The sequence below is a fragment of the Coturnix japonica genome, chromosome 38 (genome assembly GCF_054131305.1).
Source record: "Coturnix japonica strain WE chromosome 38, WE-NBRP24, whole genome shotgun sequence".
NCBI lineage: Eukaryota > Metazoa > Chordata > Aves > Galliformes > Phasianidae > Coturnix > Coturnix japonica.
In genome coordinates, this window is record NC_140700.1 from 3,587,108 (window position 1) to 3,609,966 (window position 22,859).

General features: G+C 46.3%; 1 protein-coding gene across 12 annotated transcripts in view; it reads left to right on the plus strand.

The window, feature by feature from the left end:
* The window catches only part of SRGAP2 (SLIT-ROBO Rho GTPase activating protein 2), a 75,631-nt gene that overhangs the window by 22,740 nt on the left and 30,032 nt on the right, over window positions 1-22,859 (plus strand). For 5 of the 12 annotated variants that reach the window (XM_085527131.1, XM_015885312.3, XM_015885311.3 and 2 more), the window contains 6 exons: window positions 4,558-4,720; window positions 12,134-12,196; window positions 14,977-15,192; window positions 15,664-15,792; window positions 19,896-20,120; window positions 22,206-22,307. In XM_085527131.1, coding sequence (XP_085383257.1) covers window positions 4,558-4,720; window positions 12,134-12,196; window positions 14,977-15,192; window positions 15,664-15,792; window positions 19,896-20,120; window positions 22,206-22,307 — 898 coding nt within the window. Of the gene's footprint in view, window positions 1-4,557; window positions 4,721-6,073; window positions 6,160-12,133; window positions 12,197-14,976; window positions 15,193-15,663; window positions 15,793-19,895; window positions 20,121-22,205; window positions 22,308-22,859 lie in introns of those variants that run through there. The other 7 variants (XM_085527133.1, XM_015885313.3, XM_085527132.1 and 4 more) reach the window with 5 other exon arrangements.

The following is a 22,859-nucleotide window of genomic DNA, read 5'->3' on the forward strand; positions in this document are numbered from 1 at the left end:
TAGACATTTGCCTTTTGGAATACCAGTTAATGTGAAAACCACAGCAGACCTTTGGTCAGTCCTTTCCAAGGAAGAAATTTAAAGGGGGAAAGGAGGAAAACAAAACCAACCCCAAACAATGCTAATGTTAAGGCCGTGTTTTAAATCAGGGCAGTCCTTGCAAGTAGGATACCAAGTAGCAATCAATTGTCAGCTGGAGAGCAGAATGTCCAGGATATCCCAGCGTGATTCAGATGGCTTTCTGGCAGCCTTTGCCTTGAAGTCAAAGATGCAGAATAAGTCTGGCAACCTTCAGGCCGAGCACTTGTAAACAACAGATGTTCATAACTGGAATCTTTTGGAGGAGAGGGGCAGGGAGCAGCATGTCTGCCCGTGCCTGAAGTGCTCCAAATTTGCAGCTAATGCTGAGCAGTGTCAGGAAGACTTGAAGGGGAAATGAAGAGTGTGTGTGTGTCAGCACTTTGCTGTTCTTAAGAGTGCAGTGGTTTCTTGAAAGGAGAGATTATGCAGGTGGTGAGGGAGGTATCAGCAAAAGCACTTGTGCTGGGTGGGCTTCTACAGTATTACTGTAATAGATAAATATGCTGTTTTGACCTGGGATTCCTCTTGATGGGCTGAGCCTGGAGCACTTATCCTGAGCCTTTCAAGTATTTCACCCTGGGGCAGAGGGTTGTAGTGGCACCGAGGTATGAGCAGCTTCTTTTGTGCTGGAAATCATTTTACTGCTATCAAGAAGCACTTGTCAGTATTGCTACAATGGCGATGTCACCCGTTCAGGACAGCTTCCCGATGCCTTCTGCTCTGCATGGTGACTCGTGGTCCTTTCTCTGGCTGTGACACCCTCAGGGCTGCTCTTTGTTCAGTGCTGGCACCCAGCATTGCCAGGGGATTTGCCCCCAGACCCGCAGTCTGACACCGCTGCTGTGACAGGGTAATGTTCATTTCAGCATTTTTCTCTATTTTAACAAGTTCGTTTGCCCTTTACTCATCCTCCTTCCCATGCTCCACATGGATATGTTATACTCCCATTGCTGGGTTGTGGGTGGGCCTTTTCTTCTTTTGGGGATGGGAGGAACTGCTCTTTAAGATGTTTTTTCTGCTCTTACCCTGTATGGGACTACCATGCAGTGCCAGGCCGATGTCACTGCCTTAGAGCAGATAAATCTCTGATCGTCTGTGAGTTCCTCGTATGAATCAGTAATTTAATTAAGAACCCTCAGATACTTGGACTCAATCTTCTCTTCTGATCTTTTGAGACCGACCAAAGCCTTTGAAGTGGAAGTTGCACAGGACTCGATCAAGATAACACTCGAAAACCACAGGGCTTCATACTTTGTGGTTCCTTATAAATCTGTGCACAGCTTCCTCTTCCTGTTCCCAAACACCCCCAATCGCTGTGATCTGCTGCAATTTAGGCTAACCTAAATAAACTCTGGATTCGTTATCATCACACCATCTCGAAGCTGTATAAACAGCGCTTGAGGTGAACCTGGATGCTGGCATCTTCTTCCTGTTGCAGGGGAACCTGGAATCGAGCAGCTCAACTAGTGCAAAATCACTTGGAGAAGCTTGTATCCAGCTCCTGAGGTTTGGTTTTTACTGCTCAGCAGCTCTAGGCCATCACTGCTGGGTATATCCCATCACTGCTGCTCTGTTTCCTTCCTCACCCCTCCTGCAGCGCCCTGGAGCTGGGAGCAGAATCTCTTTGCCAGCTCCTTTGAGAATTGAAATGGTTAATGGAAATCACAATTTGCTTCTCTACCATCTGCTTGTGGTTATGATAGAAAAGGGCCTGTCGTAAACAGTTGTATAACTTCTGCTCCGCGCTGTGAAAACTGTTGCCACGTTCCTCCCCAGAAAAGGCTACGTTTTAGGGGTGGTTTAACAGTTAATGTGAATACAGTCCTAAGGGTTGTTTGGAAGTCCTGAAACAAGTAACCATAACAGCTTGAAACAAGTAGCTTTCCTTTTCTGTTCTGTTCCTGTGCAGCTTGTCATCTGGCTTTCCTTTGTGTCCCTTTTGCCAGGGTGACAGCATTTGTGCTGCCTGGTCATTGGGGGAAGTTGGTTCTCGCTTCCTCTAAAAGCTCAGCAGTGAGCAAGCTAAAAGCTGCACAGAAGGGAGCCAGTCTCATTCAACAGGGGTTAATGAAACCAACAGGCACCAGGAAATGGAAGGAGTTGGAAAAGGAAAACCTCACGGAGCACAGAGTGGTGGTTACGTGGGGTTGGGGTTGGGGTGCGTCCCTTCCAATGCAGACCTGGAGGTGACGATCCCGGTTGCAAATGAGAATCATGTGGGGTTTGTGACTGCTCCTTCCTGCAGGACGGCCTTTCATGTTTAACCACATGCAGTGTGTCAACAACCTATACGGCGCCATGAGACACCAGCAGTTTTGCTCACCATACTTTACATGGGCTGGTGGTATTCGTGCTATGTGCTGCCTTTAAATGGCTTTGGGTGTTGTGGTGCAGCAGTTTGGGCAGTAGGGAATTGGCTGCTTCACTATTGCATCTCTCCTGCTTCCCATTTTTGTGCTCTGGTTTTCTTTGGAAAGCAGGGTGCTTTGAGCAGGCTGTTGCCCTGCAGGCTTTCCTGGCTGTGGTTGTACCTGGTTTCATCCAAAGTGCGTGGTGAGGCTGTGAAGACTCATAGCAGGAGAGGAAGATGCCATGGGGGTCATTGGGACTGAAAAGAGCTGAGTGTTTGTGGGCTGACATCTGGCACTGTGGTGCAGAGGCTGCATCTATGGGCTCCGGGCTGCTCCACTCCTATGAGCTGGTGAGGCAGCAGTGGGTTGCTCAGGGCTTTGAGATGGGATTTGGAATGACTGCAGCAGGACCGGCTGTGAGGAGTCCTTTCTTACTGTTCCTAAGCTTGTTTCCCATCCCTTCTCATGACTGTGGGGTCATGTCTTCTGCCAGCACCACTGTGGCACATGCACCTCATTCCATCACTGCTCCATGGGGACCTCATCCTTCTGAGGACCTCCCGCAACCCCATTTGTATTGGAAGAAAGTCTCACCTAAAATTGAAAAATCACAAATGGAAAACAAACAAACAAACAAAACCCTCTTCCTAAATGGAAAATGCCCAGCTCCTGTTGTGACGGAAGCTCTCAGCCCTGTGATTCAGATGGATTCAGCCCCTCTTGTCTGTGCCCTTCCAGGGCTGGCTGCAGCCTGCTGCATTCACACCAGGAGTGGCCTGGTCTTGCAATTGCTAATTAGCGCATTGGCATATTAACAAAACAAACAGTACGCTGCAGACACTGATTGCAGGAGATCTGAGGGCAAGTACTTGATTTATAGAGCTTAACATCTGGCAGTTTCAACCTTGTGCAGTTCTGCATTTTGATCGTTCCATCTGGTTTTGCCCATGTCAGCAGTATCTGCAATATGCGACACTGAAGTACAAAGGCAAATATTGTCTAAATGAAATCTCTGCCTTCTCACATTTTATTTTCTATGTTTTTATTCAAAACACCAGAACCAAAAGCCCAGAATCCTTTATATATATCCATATATACACACAAACTCACACGTGCCAAGCCCTGAAACAGCGCAGATGATGAGCTGCAGTTGTTTCCTAAGCTTTTCATTTTCTAAGGGAAAGAAACCAAGCATCAAAATCAGCTGTTTGGAAGCTGCTTTTTTTTTTCCTCTCTAAAATTGTCCATATTGCACTACAGCTCCAAACACTGATGTCATGTGAAGGGCTGCTGTGGCTTCTGCTCTCACTGCAATCGGCTTTTGGGTATTGGAAGAGAGCAATCAGGTCTCCCCTCAGTCTCCTCTTCCCCAGCCCAAACAGCCCCAGTTCCTTCAGTCTCTCCTCATAGAGCACATTCTCCAAGCCATTCCCCAGCCTTGTTGCCCTTCTTTGGACCTGCTCCAGCACCTCAGTGTCCCTTCTGTATTGAGGTGCTCAAAACTGAACGCAGCACTCGAGGTGAGGCCTCACCAATGCTGAGTACAGGGCAGGATGACTTCCCTGGCCATAAGGTTTGAGAGAGTTCATAGGTGGGAGTGTTGAGCTTGTGGGATGAGCACTGCTGTCTCTTTCACTTGGGACAGATGCAGATTCTTGCAGAGAACTGTTTTTATACAAGACATGACATTTTGTTTCCTATGCAGATGCTATTTAACTAACGGTGTGCATGAAGTCTTTTGCTTGAGGTGAGGTGCAGGGGTCTGTGGCAGCACTGCAGGCACCACTGTCAGGCTCCATAGCCATCACTGTGCCTCAGGCACTGCAATTTGTGCTCGGCTTCTTGGATTCAAAGGAAAAAATCAGAGCGTGCATTTGGCATCCTGTAGCTTGCACTCACCCAAGCAGTTTATTATGGGGTAAAAGCTGAGGCCATGTGTGATGGAGGGCTCATTCTGTGTGTGTGCCAGAGCCATATTCTCTGCTCCTATCTCCCTTATCAAATCCACATGTACTGCAGCCATGTTTCTAGCGTGTGTAGATACAGACCGTCATTAACAGAACCGTTTTGTCTCCTTCAGGTGAAGTCCTATCCAATTCTTGTTTCTATTTTGCGTCCTTTATAGGAAGGATCAGAATGTGCTCTCACCAGTCAATTGCTGGAACCTCCTCTTAAATCAAGTGAAGCGGGAGAGCAGGGATCACACCACCCTAAGTGATATCTATCTCAACAACATCATCCCACGCTTTGTCCAGGTCAGCGAAGATTCTGGACGCCTGTTCAAGAAGGTAACTTGAGTGCTGCACTGCATGTCTTTATTGTTGAGCCCTTCCAAAATGCACAGTGGGAGACATTACTTCTGGCCCATCTTGTTGTTCATTGTATCTAACACCTGGTTTTGGGGATAACTGCACTTGATTTGTCACTGTAATATAATGGGGATGTAATGGAGGTCCCTTATGTTGGCGTTTTCCCCTTTCTCTCCCTTTGAGTTCCACTTGGAGCAGGATGGTGGGACTGTGGGAGTATACTTCTATTAAGAATCCTTTCTTCCTGTTGGAGAAACACGATATGGAGACTCTGAAACTATATTAAGTGGTTATGCATGGGCTCTGTAGAGGTTTGTCAATGGCTGTACCATCTGTTGGTTGACACATTAAGAGCATTGCAGTTTGAGCTGCCCACCTCTGCAATGTGCTGTGCTCTGGGTGAGTTATTTCTGCTGTAGCAGTGTTAAGGAGAGTTCCAGCCTTCAGTGTTATTGCTATACTTGTTCCTTGAGGTTTTAATGGCTAGTAACAGGTTGTGATTACAACAGGTTACATATTGATGTGTCACATTCTGTTTCTCTTTAGTATATGTGTTTTAAACATCCTCCGAGTAGAGGAGGAACCTTCTCTCTTTCAAGCAACGTCACAGTGAGGCCTTTTTGACCTTTTAAAACTTTCTGGTAATTACATTATGGTTGATTAGATACTTACACGGGATTACTGAATGGCAGCCACTCTTCAATTCCACTAATCCTTCCAAAGGATAAGTAATCTCTGCTCTGAATTTCAACAGGAGCTATGCTTGAGCAGGGGGTGGCTCAGGAAGGGCCTCATAAGGACATACTGGAAATGGACACCTCTGCAGCCTGGCTGGAAGCTTGAAGCTTAACTTTCAGCCCCCGCAGAAGCAGCATCTTACCTTGTCTTGTTTGGGTTTGAGCAGACGTACTCTAATAGGGGGAAAAAAACCCAATTAACAAGCAACAACGCTTTGGTTTCTTTCTTGCAGACGGAGCGGAAGCTCTGCAAACAAAGGGCACTTGTTGCTGAATTCCAGCTCCGTGTCTGGCTGCAGGCCAAAGCAGTATTGCATTGCATTGCTCTTCCACCTGTCCTGGGTGGTTAAAACCAAAAACTGCTTCCTGTCTCACCTACAGTCATGCAGTGGTTTAAGATAACAGCTGATAAATAGAGAAATTTGGTACGTGTTTTGGGCTGTTATGGTTAGGAAGGGGGATAGAAACCAGGCTGGCCTGAATGGGAGTTAGAATTGTGTTGATGAGAGCATCTCAAAACCTTTTCCTCCCTGCCCCCTTAGCATCTCCCATCCTTTCTTAACCCTGAGACCTCTTTGTCATTTGTGGAGGGAGAAGAGATGAGTGCAGGATGCAGCAGCTCGTGGAATGGAGCAGTTTATAACAGCCTTGAAGCATATTGCTTGTACAGAAGTTGCATAGGTAGGTGTAAGGGAACTGCTATGTCACAGCTTGAACTGATGATTGAGCACCTGCTGAAGGGCTGACTGGCCCAGGAGGCATCACAGGTGGAAGCAGGTCAGGTGGAAGCTCCCCATCAAAACTGCAGCCTATGCAGCCAGCTCTGTGTCCTCTGCTCCCTCCAGCAGCGCTTGGCTGCAGGATGAGCTGGGCTTTCCTGATGCTGCTGCAGCTGAGAGGTCCTTGTTGTTGTTGGTAATGCTGCTGTGTTATGTCATGCTAATAGTAGACCCGCAGATGTTATTTTGGGTAGCAAACTTCACACCAGTCTTATTTTCACGACCTGGAATGAGGAATTGCCCGGCTGTGTCTGGAAATGCTGTATTGTGACTCCTGGCATCTGGAAGTCTGGAGTGAAGGGTTTGTTACATCTGTTTGGAAAATAGTTTTCTAAGAGGCTTTGTGTGTCAGCCTCCTTGCAGGAGCAGCAGTAAGTGATGTTTAGGAACTGCTTGCAGTCTGGGTTGTGTGTGCTATGAACTGTAAAGGAGATAGTGGTATTGGGATCTTTGTTTCCTTAGAGTGCTTGCAGTAAAATGCTGAGGTCTATGAGATCTTTTTCTTGGGCCATTTATAATTGAAAGCTTTTTAGGCTCAGCACTTGGTATCATGCTCGGATAAAGCAAGTGAGCACGAAGGGATGTGTGGGCTGAGAGGGATGCGCTTGAGATCCTTTTGTTGCTGAACTCTTGAGCTTTGCTGTGCTGTCAGAAGCAGTGAGCTTTTATGGGATGTAAGTGCAGCTGTAACACAGCCCCGAGGCTGCAGGGGCCTGGCTGGGTGTGATAAGGGCTGTGCTGGGAGGGAATGGTTTCTGGTGGGTGGTGGAGGTGTGGGGAAGCAGCAAATGTGGCTTGAATTGCACTGGGAACCAAATCATCGGGGCTTCTTGTAACACTGTGCTCCTTCCTATGTGTTGTATTGGTATTTTAGTGAGGACATGCTTTTGTGTTTTGGTGCTGGGCTGCTGGTTGGGCACAGCTCGGTGCAGTCTGTGCTGTGACAAAGGAAAAGGAGGAGAAATGATGAAATAAATAACCATGCCTGTGTGCAAATAAACCCAGGAGCAGCTGGTGGAAGTGCCTGAAGAGCAAAGTGCTGCACTGTGGGAAGGCAATGGGATTTTAAGGCAGGGTGCTGCCATCCCATTTCCTTTCCTATCCTGGGAGCTGGCAGCGCTCTGAGGTCGGCCCCATTGCTGTGCCCACATCTTGTCCCTCTCTGCTTTGAGATTTCCCAAGAAGCAAATTGAAAGTTTTCATTCCAATTTAGCAAAACCCCTCTCCTTAAAATGAGGGCTGTGGAAGTCTCGCTCGCTTTCATTATCTGCTAAATGGATCTTTTTGCAGCTTAACCACCCAAAAACCACCCTGCTGTGCTCCCTGAGGGCTGCTGCCCCTATGGATGTGCAGTGGCATCGTAGCATTCCTTTGCTCTGCCATTCCCTTACAGATATTTAGGGGGGGGGGAGAAAGCCCAACAAGAAGAAAGCAAAAGGACTCTTTGAAATTCGCTTCCCGATTAATACCTTTAATTGTGGAGAAAATCAGTTTATCTCTTGCGCCCTGTGCAGCTTTTGATGTGAAATGGAAAAACCTACAGTGAGTCGGTGGAAAGCCTTGCAGTAATCAGGAAGAGGAATTATTAATTCTCCAAAGGGGTCCTTGCTTCAGCTGACCTACTTTCAGCTGCGCTGCGTCTCGTTTGCTGCACTGGTACTGGGAATATGAAGCAGTTGAAAATACATTGCGTGTAGGAAAAGGAAGCCTGTGGAAAAGGCACTGCTTGGGGTGTATCTAAAAGTGTGAGAAGGTAAATCACTGTGAATAAAGCTGGCACTGAAGGGCTGAGTTCTGAAGTGCTCTGAGGAAGGCACGTGTAAATGCATGCAGCTATGGGTGCATCCCTTAGTGGCAAAATCACATGCAGTCTTTTGCAGGACTTCCATCCTTGCTGGAGGCTCCGCTCACCTTCTGCAGCCTGTTTCCCATTCAGCTCCTTTGAGTGAGAGCGTTGCTGGCTTTGCAGCAAGAACGAGTGCTCTGAGCCAGAAAATGGCTTGGTTTGCTGGAACGGAGTGCCTGAAGCTCCAGATTTCAGAGCATCAGCACTGAATGCTGCAGGAAAAAGGGGTGGGGGTGTTGGGAAGTGATTCCTTCAACCCAGAGTGTGGTGGGAGGCGGCAGTGATGGGGTTTGATGTCGGAATGGCTTTTTCCAAGCGCAGCGTTGTACACTGTGTGGGAGAAATTCCTTATTACTGACATAACGGTGGAGCAAATCAGTGGCGAAATGGTGGAGAGAACTCGATAATACGGCTGTAATTTAAACGAGACTGACCAGCGCATAATGGATCATTAAACGAGAAGCTGATGATCTGTTGCTCCAAATATGTCTGTGCATTGTATTGCACACATCTCATTTTTCTAAGCTTTTCAGGATTCCTCTGAGTGTTTGATGCTGTGGAAGAAGAAACCTTTGCAGAATTCCCCTTTGGTGGGGATGAGCACTGCATCCATAAAGTTGTGCAAGAAATTGCATTGGGCTTGCAGAGGTTTTTGGGTTGGTTGTGAGCAATGCTGAGTGTGCAACCCTGTGGGCTGGGTGTGATGCTGGTAAGGGATGGACCGAGCTGCTGCTGGCCATGGGATGCTCTTATACCATCCAGCTGGTTGCTCTTCTGTTTAGGTGAGAGCATGAGGATGGTAAATCATTTATTGCTGTGTGCAAATGAATTCAAGGCCTGTTGAAAAAGAATGGGAAAAGCATGTTATTGGGGCTGTAATTAGAAAGAGTTGTAAGCTTTTTGTTAGTGAATTTGAAGTGCTGTGTGTACGGTCTTGGAAAATCCTACCTGGTCTACCTGCTTGTTAACCAACTTTATGAGTGGATGTTAGCTGGGGTATGATAAATGCTCTGAGTGTAATGTCAAGGTAGGATTCCTTTTGTTCCTCTCTCTACTCTGCAAATCTCATCAGGGCTCTCAGCGAGGCTTTACCTCCCTGCTCCCACTGCTAATTTAAAAAGCATTGCAGCACTTAATGTTACTGTGTGCTGCATTTCTCTGTTCTGAGAGATGTGAGAAGCAGTGTGTGAGGGGACGGGCTCTGTGGCTCACATGGGTTTGGCTGCAGTGCTGCTGGGCTGACAGCACTCGGTGCAGGGCATGAGATAAGTGTTATCACAGCTCTTGGTGTGCATGCTGTGCGTGTTCAAAAAGCATCCGTGAGCTTCACAGCTGCTTCTACAGCCATCCCATCTCCTCTCAGATCTGGAGCTGCTGAGATGCAGGGCATGAAACACTGACAGCATTCCTGAGCTCTCTTGTTTATCATCCCCCCCCTCTCCATGAAATATTTGGGAGCTGAAGTCGTTAATGTTGGGTGGAATGCGGAACAGCCAGGCTGTGCTGCAGTCAATCCCAAAAACATCTTGCTTGAATTAGAGGGGAGGAGGGATGGACAAAGAGGCCTTCAGGAGCTGGCACGGTGTGCTGGGAATCCCGGCCCCAGCACACAAAGGACTGTGTGTGCATGGATGTGTGTATGTGTGCACGCTTGGGGCTGCAAAAGTAGTTTGAGAAAGGCAGTTTGGAAGCAGCACCCTGATGCTGGTGGAGGTTGATGCTCCTGGGCAGCAGCTGCTGCCATCACCTTGCTTAGCAACTTGGCTGTGCTGCTGGTAACCTTCAGCCTTGCTGTCTCAGCTGCTGGGATCTGTGTGGAGGAACATTAAGTGCTCGTGGCTTAGCTCTTGTTTATGTGCCACCTGTGATCTCTTCCCTCCTGCTCAATGGAAGGCTTTTTCCAGTCTGAGGGTGCAGCAGTTTCTTTCTTGAGAGCTCATTTGGAAACACAAGGAGTTTTGTGTTTTGACAGTTTCGGCTCCTACGCTTCTTCCGTTCATCTCCAACCCGAGCGTGCGTTAAAATACTCATTTTATTCCACCTCACCTAATTGATGCTTCAGCAGTTTGGTGTGAGAAAGGAGCAAATGGGCTGAGAAGAGCTGGTGAGAGGAGGGCAGCAGCTCAGGCAATGCAGTGAATGGAGCACGCTGCTCCTGTGTCACAAGCACTCGAGCTCCCACTTGTGCTCCTGCTCGTACAAAGATGGGTTATTTTACATTATATAATCTCTTGGCTTTTTAATCCATCAGTATTTTTTCACATGCCTTAATGCCATCTTGATATCGTAGCCCAGAAGTACGGGTGAAGTGTGGGTTTGTCTGTTTGCATTACGTCTCTTAATCTTTCCCTGAGTCAGGAGGCAGAAATCATCTTGAACCTATCAAATTTGCTTAACCCAACAAATATTGTATGCCTAAAACCTGCGGAGCATGGAGGTGCAATCGGGCAAATGCTGCCATTGTGGGCAGTGGTAATGAGAGAGAAGTGCTGCTTCAATAGCTGGCTATAGGTGCAGTTGTGCTGTCTAATTAGTAGGAAAACATGGGTAAAACGTAGCTATTAGATTGTTTTAACCTATCTGTTTTTCCTCTGAATAGTCCCTATTGGTGTGAAGGGACATCTGTTCTGTCCCCACTTCCTCCAGTAGCTGTTCCGGATGTCTTTCATTTATAAAACCTCCAAGGAAGTGGAATTCAGTGTGTTTTTTGTCCTTCCTTCCTGCACCTCGGAACGATGAGAGCTATTCAATTGCAGACAGATTATAAAAGGTTAAAGATGGCACAGCTGGGGTTGCGTGTCTGGGATCTGCCATGAAACATCCCCTGCTGGGGGCTCCTCCTGGCCAGGGCAGTGCAGCCTGAACACTGGGATGGTTTTATCCTTCAGTGATTGGGTTGGTTTGCTTCCAACAAGGTAACGCATAGAGGTGTGTCTGCATGCCCTGAGTTATCTGTTCTTCACGTCAGGCATCACAGAGCCTTACAGGTGGGCTTTGTCTCTCCCAGAGCCCTCTGTGCATCTCCTTCCCCTCTGCAGAATGCAGATCACAGCGATTTTAGCATGAAATCCCATTGCTAATGAAGAAAGCTTCGTAGTACAACTGAAGTCACTACAGAGGTGGCTTCGCCCTTCTTTGCATGCTGTGCTGTGTGCAGGAGTGCCTCTTCAAAGAGGGCTTTGCATACAGAGGTGCCATCCCTTGGTAATCACAGGGGTGAATCTTTGGGCGTTTCAGTATTAGAAAGCCAGAATCTGTTCCTCTTGTATTTAGCTGAAGCCATACGTTTGCCCTTTGTGCAGCAGTCACCTCCAACCACGACGCAGAAGCATTGGCTGCTTGTTGCCTTGCAGGGAAGTTAAATAAGTAAATATATACGTAAAACCTGATGCTTGGCTGCAGGGTGGTTTGGATGGCAGCCGAGTTTGACGGCCCCTTGTGTCCACCTGCAGGTTTTTATGTCTATTGTTGCAGCAGAGGGAGCGGGTTGGAGCCGTACAGCCTTAGGTTTAACTGCACAGCTCACTAATGCAAGTGCCCCTGGGATAGAGTGATTTATATTGCTATGGCTAAATGGCATTGTACTCAGTGTAGTTAAAAAAATAGATGTATTTGACATTAACACTGTGCTCAGAAATAGATGGAGGGCTCGTGTAGGCTTTCAAACAGAGTCAGACCAAACTCCAGTCGGATCGGAGCATCCCACAGCACCATTGTGCACCTCCATCTCCATTCCTCTGTGACAGACGCTCTGCTTCCAATTCAGTGTCCCAAAGAGTTTCTGTTGCCCTCTTAAATCAGGGGAATAGTTCTGGTAATGTTTCTAGCTGTGCGTGCAGCTTACATCAAGCAGGAGCTGGCAGACACTGCAGTAAGGGTTTGCTCCTGGGCTGAGCAGCTGATGGATTTGCTCATATAAGTAGTAGCACTTAATTGAGCCTAGATTGTTTGTAGATGGAGAGCATGCTTGCTTCCTCTGCCTTTCTGCCATCTTCTCCAGTTAACTTTCATTTCTCTGTTCTCGTTGCAGAGTAAGGAAGTGGGATTGCAGCTCCAGGAAGACTTGATAAAGGTCCTGAATGAACTCTACACAGTAAGTCCAACTCACTTCTTGGCATCTTTTCAGACAGAAAGAAGAAGCATTGGGCTTTTCCCAGCCTGCTGTTAGAGCACAACCTGAGCACCAGTGCTGATAAGTTCCTGCAGTCCTTGTGGTTGGAGGCAGCAATGTACACCAGTGAACACAGCATCATCAATCTCAGTTTTCAGTCTGCCTTTACATTGCTTTAGCTCTGTCAGTGTTGGCTTTGCTTCCTGAAGATCCCACCTTCACACACAGCTGCCGCTGCTTTTATGAAGAGAGATTCAGAATTATTTTCAAGCTCCCAGAAATCTTTGTTCAGATTCAGGTTGCTGAATTGGGTCAGCACAGAGGGTTTTAACTGCTCTGCATCTGGAAATGAGCATACAAAGGATGGCATGCAGTTCAGCAGTGAGGAGCCTGCTGTGTTGGTTTGTTCCTCAACTCTTTCAGCAGCACAGCTCCCCTTAGAGTAATAGTCTCCATCTGTGCGTTGTGCTTCTCAGTATATCCATTGGAGACACCAAGGCATTGCAAGTTCATGCACTGCTTGGGGACTGTTCCTTTCCCATAAATGAGGGGAAGAGCCTGTTGTTTGATTAAATTTGTTCCTTTTGGTAGCTGTTACTGAGCGGGTTGTGTTGTATAAGCAGAATCCACTCATGGTTTTATTGCTCTGATGCCTCTTGTTGCTTCTTAATGACACGTTGGGTCATTACTCTGAGGTTCTGTGTTCTTTTCCTCATTCCTTCAAAAGAAGACCCAGGGATATTTCACAGGTCAGCACATGTGATGAAATTCTATATTAATATCAATATTAGAAGGTGATGGGGAGCTTCCTTGGAATTGCCCGTATCAACGAAACAAATAGAAGGGAATTGTTTCATTCCAGTATCAGAACCAAATATTGCCTTAGAGGGGAGAGAAAGGCATTAAGAAGTAGGAAAAGATCATCTCTGTGTGCTACGTTTGCCACTTAGGTTGATTGTATTAAAAGATTTCCTGCTGGACTCAATACTTGATGACTTCTGGGGCTGCTCTTAGGGCTAGGAACATTCCCACAGACTCATCTCTTGCTATGTTGTGTATCTGAAGGACCAGCAGCAGCTTTGACTTCAGGCAGAATGGATGTCCATAATGATATAAAAATACATAAAATACAGAGGGCTGCTACCTGTGAGTTGTCTCTCTGAACTGTCCCATGCTGCTGACCCTGGTAGCAGGGGTGATTTGCTAAGACCCCCTGCCAGGCCTGGGGCTGCCAATGTGGCTCCATCAGCAAGATGGAAGCAGTAAAACTGGGCTGCATTTCTCTGCTTCTCTTGCTTTCTGCCAGCTCCACTCGTAGTGACAGAGGAAAAGAGAGTGCTTTGCATCTGTTATGATAAATGCCTGCTTTATAGTCCAAGCGTATGCAGTAGCTGAAAGTGTGTGTGTAAATTATTCAGAAAGTCTCTCTTTAATACTGGCTGCATTCACAGTCCCTTTCATGTTTAAATACAACATCTCTTTGTATGTGAGAACCTTTGCTGATTGCTGCGTGGAGATGGAGCGTGCATCCTACTTACAGGGAACTGTGTTACAGTTCAGGCTGAGGTGGGATAGTTATAAATAGGTTTCCATCTGAAATGATTTGCACGTGGGTATTTATTAGAGCTGAGGTTTTGGGCTTTATTTATGCAACTGTGCAGTTTGGGGCACGCAATGAGAATTAGAACTGCTCGTTTTGGTGTCCATATGTGAAATGAATCGCTTTGTGATGATGGATAAAACTGGCAGTGTGTATATTGTGCCCTTTGGCTTAGTTCTGTTTTCTTAACACGGAACTGGATGTGAATATCCTTTGAAACAAGGATGTTTTGTTCTTGTTTTGAGGAATCTTTATCTGGACCGGTTCATTTAATCCATAAATAAAAGAGCTGTGATAGAAGATGTCTGTGCAGTGCGGGATCCAGGTCTCCTTGAGCAAAAGAACTGCACTCTTTTATTAATATTGTTGTTAGATAAGGCTGGAAGGGCTTTTTCATATCAAATCAGATTTAAACAAGTTGAACCTTGAGTCGCTTTTGCAGCGGTTATGTTCAGGCTATAGATTTGCATACAGTTCCTTGAGACCTGTGATGTTTAAACGTCTGATTCACCCCGAGGAATGACTGATAACATCCCTTTGGAGCCCCTACCTGGTGATGAAAAGCCATCATTTCTGAGCCTTGGCGTGTAATTCTCTTTGAATAGTAAGGAGGCTGAATTTAGTCCTTTTTTTTTAGGGGGGGGGTTATTGGATTGTACACGAAGGCGCGTGCCAACGTTAAACAAAGAAGCAGCTGCAGAATAATCTGCTTTGATTTTGGATTTGTGCTGAGAGCCACACTTCCATTTCTTTGTTGTGCTTTGTCGAGATGCAAAATTTCCCCCCTTATTCTGCCAGTTTACATACTTCCAACTCCCAGTCAGCAGCCGGGTCTGACCTGCTGGTTGCCGGCCAAGTGTGGTACTTGGCCATTAATTAAACACGATGGCCAGCTATCATTACGTAGTTACATTAAAGGAACATGCCATTTTGACCACGTTCAACAAGCATTCTCATGTTGTGGCATATAACTTCTTCCTTCCTTGCTTGTGATGCTTTCCAGTTTGATGTAAACCATTCTGCTCTGAGGTTTGGCCGTGCAGATCAGTGGAAGGCAAGGATGCCTGTGTGCCTGGTTACTGGTGCTGGTTAGGTAAGCTTGCTTTCTTCTTGAGCAAATCCAATGTGATGCACTGCAACTCTTGTGTATCATCCCTTGCAGGTTATGAAAACCTACCACATGTACAACGCTGACAGCATTAGCGCTCAGAGCAAACTGAAAGAGGCAGAGAAGCAGGAAGAAAAGCAGATTGGGAAGTCAGTGAAACAAGAGGAAAAGCAGACGCCGCGTTCCCCCGACTCAACTTCCAACGTCAAGTTTGAAGAGAAACACGTTCGGCGGAGCTCTGTCAAGAAAATAGAGAAGATGAAGGAGAAGGTACTTCCACTGCACTGCTGCTGCTTGTGTAATGTGTGTGAGGAGGAGGCCTTTGTAGGAGCTCAGCACAGGGGGCTCAGATGTTGAAACAGGGGTCAGTGTATGAAAGTAACAGCTGCTCGCTTGGAAGCCACGATGAACGTGTTGTGTGCAAGGTTTGGGGCTGTCTCTTTTGTTTATTCATGCCAGCTTAATGCCTGACCTGCATACAGGGAAGCATGCGCTCCCAAGGTGACTTGCAGGCAGAGCAGGTGCCTTGCAGTTGGCCAGGCAGGTGGTAGCTCAGCACTGAGGTTCGAGGCAGCAGAAGGTGCAGTGTTATTTTAGGATTGATTTGGGTGCAGCCCAAGTGAACAACAGTGTGTGAGCAGGGTGAGATGCACTCGGTGTCCTCGCTCTGGTTGGTGTTACTAAGAACGCTCCTGTTGCTGCTGCACCTCTTTTTAGAACACACTCTGTTTTCTCTTCCAGCGCCAAGCAAAGTACACAGAAAATAGGCTGAAGGCTATTAAGGCAAGAAATGAGTATCTGCTGGCTCTAGAAGCAACCAACGCATCTGTCTTCAAGTATTACATTCATGACCTGTCTGATCTCATTGATGTAAGTGCTGCTGCTTGGGTGCTTATGGTGAATATCATTGCTGTTAACCCTCATGTGTGCCTCTCTTCCTTCAACGCTGTATATACACAGCTGGCAATATCTGCACAGCTGTAGAGTGATGGCAGTTACAGCCACAATAACCAATCATTAATCTGTTCAGTGAGCTTTCCTTACGTGTTTTAGTCAGACTGTTACACAGGTAGAAGCTCACACAATACACCTGGCATGGAAATGTGTAGAAGACAAAGTCACTTAGTTAAAATGAAATGGTTTCAGTGTGACTTTTGTTTGCTATTTTAAGCAAACCCTCAGCTTAGAAGTGTGCTTTTATAACAGGGGAGAGTGAACTGTAAAATCAGTATGGCAGCTGGTGAAGGAAATCAAGGGCAGGAGCGTTTCCTAAAAGCCATTTGAACTTGTTTCTGAAGAATTCCATCCATTTCAAACAAATGCTTTGGGTAGCGTGTCTGACAGAGAGGGATGTCCGTGCCATTCAGAGCTTCTGTTCTCTGATACCCCCATCCACCAGAGCCTGATGTGTTCCTCCTGTCCGTGGGACTGCAGAGCACTGTCAGAGCAGTTCTGGATGGTGTGAAAGGAGCCGGTTCCCCAGCTGCCCCCAGACTTTGCTCTGGAGCCAAGTGAAAGCCCTCAGCATTCCAGGGGCCTTAGTTCTGCTCTTGGTAAGATGCACAGCAAGAAAATTAACCTCTCCTCTTTGAAAACCCTTGAAAGCCGGTTAGGAATCCCAGCATTTCTTACAAACACACAACTGTTCTGCTTCAGCGTGCACAGCTGGAGTACCAAATGCACTCAGTGTGTCGTGTCTGGGTCTGTGACTTCTGCTGGGTCTTCCTATGTCCCCCAGGCACAGCCCACTGCAGTCCCTGTTCAGGACAATGTTATAGAGGGAGCTTTCTTTGTAGGTGGGTAGATAACTAGCAGAAATGTCTTGTTACAGGCAATGAAGGTCACTGGATGCTGCTAATCAGCCGACTGCACAGCACCTAACAGTGTGTTATCATACACCAATTCAGCTGACTGTAAAATCACACAAGGTGCACGTAGGCACTCATTAGCTATTTAGATGATTATTTTAGATCCCTCCTTTGGAAGACAGGCCTGTCTGTGTTAATAGCTTTGAGAAACGCTGTTATTTCAAAATACCATGTTTTGTAATGTTTGTTTTGGAAATCTTCTCAGTCCTCCCCCAGATATTGCAGATGAGCTCGATTCGGTTGCCTGCTATCAGCCTGTGCTTGGTGTGTTTTCATGGATCACATAGGAAGGAATTGGTTTGGATTTCATAAACCCCAGACAAATTTTAACCCTGACCTGAGATCTAAAGTGGTTTGTTGACAGATATAGGTTACCCAGCTTGGATAGAAACGCTCTTCTCACTGGGTGCTCTCAGCCTTCCCTGGGGGCACTGCAGGCAGCAGTGCAGGAGCAGAACCCACACACTGCAGTGCACTGATCTGTCACTGCTCCTCAATAGCAGCTGTTGTGGCTCAGAGCAGTTCTATGTCCCTGCTAACCCCCCTCCCCTCCCTTAACAGAGCATCACAAGCTCTCAGAATCTTTAAAAGAAAAGCGTTATCTGCTGTGTTTACAGAAGGCACGGGAAGATATGGAGCGTAACTGAATTGCATCTCCTGCGCTCCCAGGTATCTCATTGCTAAGACACAGCGAATGTGGGTCTGCTGATGCTTTGATCTGAAGGGCCAAAAATTGACAACGAGAGCCAGTGATGTTTATCTGAAGCATCTGAGTGAAATAGAGATGTTTTTTAAAGTCAGCTCTTAATTCTTTTCCTTGATCTAATCGTTTGATACAGCGGCTTCAAGCATAATAGAGAAGCAATCTTCAAAGTTACAAACAAAATTCTGTTCAGCCAAATGGCTTTAAACTCGTCGTGTTTGTACAGCACAGACCCGTGTTCACAGAAGGATAACAGCACATTGCTTCTACAGTGTGAGTTAAAAGCAATAAGCTGGCAGAGCTCTGAATCTCCCGACTTTGGGGACAGAGGCGCTTCTTTGATGCTAATGAAACATTACAGTAATGGGGAAGAGATATTAACGAATACCTCCTGTTTCTGGAGAGGTCACTGGGACAGAGTGTCTATTAAAATGCATGGGGTATTCAAGTCCTAGAGCTGATTTTATGCTGTTTGCTCATGGAATTCCTTCTTCCCCTTTCCAAATGGAGATGGTGCTTTGAGACAGAGGGCTCTTAACTCTGTCCTCAACTCTTCTGCTTTGAGGCAGAAAGCCTCTGACTGGAGAAGGGTTAATCAGCTGTCATGTCGGGAAGTGAATGTGAATGAGTTATCATTAAATTCTTATAAAAAATTGATTTCCTCAGAGAACGATTCCATCAAACATTTATGTAACCTAGCAGAGGGATGGCAAGAAAGATACGTTCATAAATAGGGTGTGCTGGACTTCTAGAGACAGCCAAGTGAGGGAGTGGGCTGAAAAACGTTCTCTGTCACAAGCTTCAATAAACTAAAGCTAAAACCCTTTGGCATCTTAATGTGGCTTTGCTACTCTGTGAGGTGGGCCATGAAATATTAACTCTCATTTGACTTTGCAGTCCCTGTGGTTCCTTTTGAGCAGCTCTGCTCTGCTTGCAGGAAGGACGGGCTGCTCCTGTGTGCCATGAACCCATTCTTGTGTGGCTGCACATTGGCTTATCATGGGTTGGCTCTATGAAATGCATCAGGCATGGCAAGAATCACATGTGTATGTGCCAGAGAACTGGGCTTTTGAACGGCTGCTTTTCCCCAACACGTGCAAATTCTCATTCAAGCATCTTTTAGGGCTGTTTTCTGTTGTTTCCGTGTTAATTATCTGCCTCCAGCCTAACTGTAAGATCTGCTCTTTTTGCAAGGCCCTGTGACTGCTGCAGCTGGTTGGCACAGAAGTGAGGCACTGCTGGTGGCAAATCCTGGGAGAGCAGGGAATGGGCCCCCAGTCAGCGGCTCCCTTCTTTCTCCCTCCACCCCTTCCTTTTTTTCCTCTTTTTCCTCTCTTTTTTCATGCACAATGACAGTGATGAGACCCAAATGATGGGTGAGGAGGAGATTTCATCTCAATTTTGCTTACAGAGCAGCGCAGCAATCAAGCAGATGGTCTCTTTCTTTCTTTCTTTTTGGATATCCTTCTAGCATGCGTAATCTTGCTTGTAATTCCAAGAAGGTGAACTCCTTTCTCACTCACTTTATTAGATGCCTGAAAAGTCTGGGCTTTTTCATGAAAAGCTCCTTTCTCCCTCACAATACGTGAATACTTGGCTGTGCAGCCGTGGTGGAGATGAAGCTGCTTGATTGTCTTCCAGTGACATCATCTTCATGTCGGCAGCAGCCAGGAAATTCTTGACCGTGACCGCTCTCTGCATGAGCATTTTTGCTCTTATTTCACCCCAGCGATGAAGTCAGCCCTGCCAACCACTGCTGGCTTTTGCACTGCTCCCTTCTATCTGCCTGTGGTTGTACAGGTTGTGTTCTTGCTCCCTGGAGTACACCAAGTTGAGCAGCTTTCTGTATCCTGGGTGGAATAATTTAGATGCAGATCTATCCTTGCAGATGATGCAAATCCTGTGCTTTGTGTTTTTTCTTTCCCAGTAGGACTTCAGTGCATTGTTTTCCTTGTGTTGAGAATAAATTTACTGGAGGGTTTTGCAGTGCTCTCAGTGGGCCTGGAAGAAAAGTTAGAGTTGGTAGAAGAGTTGCTGTTGTATGTTGGAATGTAGCGCTTCTAGTTCATCTTTTAAATGGAATGAAATGGGGTCTTTGGTGCTCCACGTGAGCTCCCCTGGCTGTTAAAATACTTAAAGATGTGCTTGTCTTGGAGAATAACTAGAACACAATGTGGACATTTCTATGGGATTATGGGCTCAGAGATTGGTGTAGAGACAATTCCAGACCTCAAGTCAGGATACCTCTGTGATCCGTGGGCTGGGAGACAGCTCTGGTCCTCAGAAGATGATAAAATAACCAGTTTGTCAGCTGTTTCTATGACTTACAGCCTCAGATGCATTTTAACTTCAGTTTCAGATTGTCTTCTCTTATTCACTTATGGAATTGTGTGTTTTTCCAGCAGTGTTGTGACCTGGGATACCACGCTAGCCTCAATAGAGCCCTCAGGACATTCCTGTCTGCTGAGCTAAACCTGGAGCAGTCCAAGCACGAGGGTCTGGATGCCATTGAAAATGCTGTTGAGAACCTGGATGCCAACAGTGATAAGCAGCGCCTGATGGAGATGTACAACAATGTCTTCTGTCCGCCCATGAAGTTCGAGTTTCAGCCGCATATGGGTGATATGGTCAGTCTGTGTTGCTGCTCCAGCTCTGCCTGTCTGCTTCCTTCATCTTTGATAGATGGAGCTGTTGGAAGGCCACCTGTTGGCCTCTATTTTTGGGAGGCAGAGGGGAGCTTTGCAAAAGGGAGCTGGTGTGAAGATAAGAAGTGATGGGATGGGTGCCTGAATGCAAGCGACCCTCACTTCTGCATTGTCACAGCTCCTGAAGGCTGAAGTGCTTAATTAGAGTACTAAGAGCATGTTTTCTGTGTACATTAACCTATTCTTTAGGCTGCTGTTAATTCCTGCACCCTGAGACAGGCTCTGGTTAGAGATCTGAAGTGTGATCTGAAAGAAATACTCGTTCTGTGCTCCATAAGAGGGCTTCTGTTGATGTGTTTGGTGATCTCATCTCTGGCGATTCATGGAGCTGCTTAGTTTTACTGTTGGCATTATGAAGAAGATGAAAGGAGATAGCTTATGTGGGTTAAAAGATGAAAGCATAATACCTGGGCATGTGCTGCCAAGGTATCAGTCAGCCTGCTGGGTAGATAAAGCAGCTTTTATACTGCTTTTAAGTAAGTGTTGTGCCATGGGGCTCCCAGAGGAGTGAGATGACCATCTCCTGGATGCCTTCCCACCTTCTCCAATTTGGGTAAAACTGGGTTGAGCTTCTGGTCTCATGAATCCCTTTGTAGCAGGTGATGTGTCTGCAGAGACCTTTGAAACAGAGCGGTGGTTTCCCAGAAGCAATGTTTGTCTGCTTTTAATTACTACCATTATTTTTCTGTCTGTGTCAGTAATCCCCATAACTTAAAGCTTCACAGCCAGTCAGTGATCAGCAGCTATCACTATGACCCAGCCTGATCTAGAGACCCACAAATGCCTCAAAAAGGGCAACAGATAAAAGGTGTAAATGCTGTTTTTGGGGGGACGTGTGAGTGTGTAATCTTAGAGCAGAAGCAGTTTATAATGGTGCATTGTGCTTGTTCACTGTGAGACAAAAGCAGCCAAAGGATTTTCAGCTTTGGCACTGAAAATCTCTCTTTACAGGTTCATCAAGCTTGCACAGGTACGTGGCTGGGAGCTGTTTAAATCACATAAGCAGAAACCAGCTCACAAACATAAATAGGAGCATGTATTATATATTACTTTAGGTCAGTTAGTTTGAGTTCTAGATTCCTCTCTTGAATAGTCAGTAAAAAAACTGCAGGGAAGGCCTCATGCCTCATCTTTTGTTCCAAGAAATGCAGTCACTGCTTAAGGCAGAGATGAGGAGGAGCCTTCTGAAGGGAGTCCCTCAGACTGCAAATGACCTTTCTTGGTTTTCCCATGCATTGAGAGTAGCTGTGAGATAGGAGGAGGAAGAACAGCCTGCACGTTTTCATTGCTACCAGCTCACGTTGACAGAATCATTTATCACAGCCCTTCTCGAGGCCAAATGAATGTGAAAGATGCAGAAGTGGTCCTGCTCATGCCAGATGAACTGCACGATTGTATACATGCATTAATAAAACTCCAGTTGTGTTGTCTGCCTTTAGAAAGAACCATATACAGTGAGAGCAGTGTTTTCCTGCCTCATGCTGTAATTTCAGACTAATTATTAACTGCACAAGGCAATCCACAGTTCTGGCATTTTCCACAGGTGTCTGACCAGTTCTTTTCTGTATAAACTCCCCTGGGTTGATTAAGCAGCCTGCCCTGTGTGTGCCCTGTGCCCGTTGTGCATGGGATGCTCTGCTCATAGAACCCAGTTCATGGTGTGACAGGTACAAGCTCGTCCACTTCTCCTTAGGCAGGGGGGGTTTGGGGGTGTGATGCAGCCTAACTGCTGTGATAAAGCACCTCCAGGCTTCCAGAAGATAGAACTACTTCACATCACTTAAACCAGCTATTTTTTTCTAGTTAATTATGGATATTCACATTCTCATTAACTTTGGGACAATGGAGGAGTGATCTGGAATTTGGTAGGAAGCTCTTTTCTGATTGAAGTTGGCAGCTGATAAAGGTTCAAGATGAGGCATTTTATGGGGTGTTAATAATAATAATGGGGTAATTAAACTATTGTTGATGGTGGTTTTTCTGTAATCAGTGCTGCTTTCCTTCCAGGAGTCCCAGCTGTGTGCCCAGCAGCCGGTGCAGAGTGAGTTAGTGCAGAGGTGCCAGCAGCTGCAGTCCAGGTTATCTACACTGAAGATAGAAAATGAAGAGGTGAGTTAATTGACCCAAATCAGCAACCCTCTTGCTGTTTCCAAAGGGTGGTGGCAGCTAATTAAGGAAGAATGGAGTTGTGCTCCTCCTCTATGGAGATTTCTAGTAAAATTGAAGAATAAGGCAGCGCTATGTTAGGTTGTGACTTTGCATTAAGGCTGAGTGTCATGGAGGGGAGCCATTAAAATACACACTCATCCGTTTTTTCCCCATCCTTAACTTAGTAGAAGAGGTTTTGTTGCAAAAACTGTGTTTGGGCAGTTAGGGTGAAAAGCTAAACTTAATGCTTCAAGGTTGAGGTCAGTGAATAACAGGAGATAAGAGCTAATTTAGGTTTAATTGGTCCTCTAGGATGAGGAGAGCTCTTGGGCAAAGTTGGCAACCCCTTTTTGTCTTAACAGGCTGCTTCTGGCCCTCAGCAAAGATTTGCAGTGCAGCAAAGCCTTTTTGTAATCTCACGTTTCTGTTACACCCAGTAGATGTAATTACAGAAGTAAGATGTTTATTTCTTTCTTCCAGCACTCCTTGCTTTAAGGTTAAATTTCTCTGCTT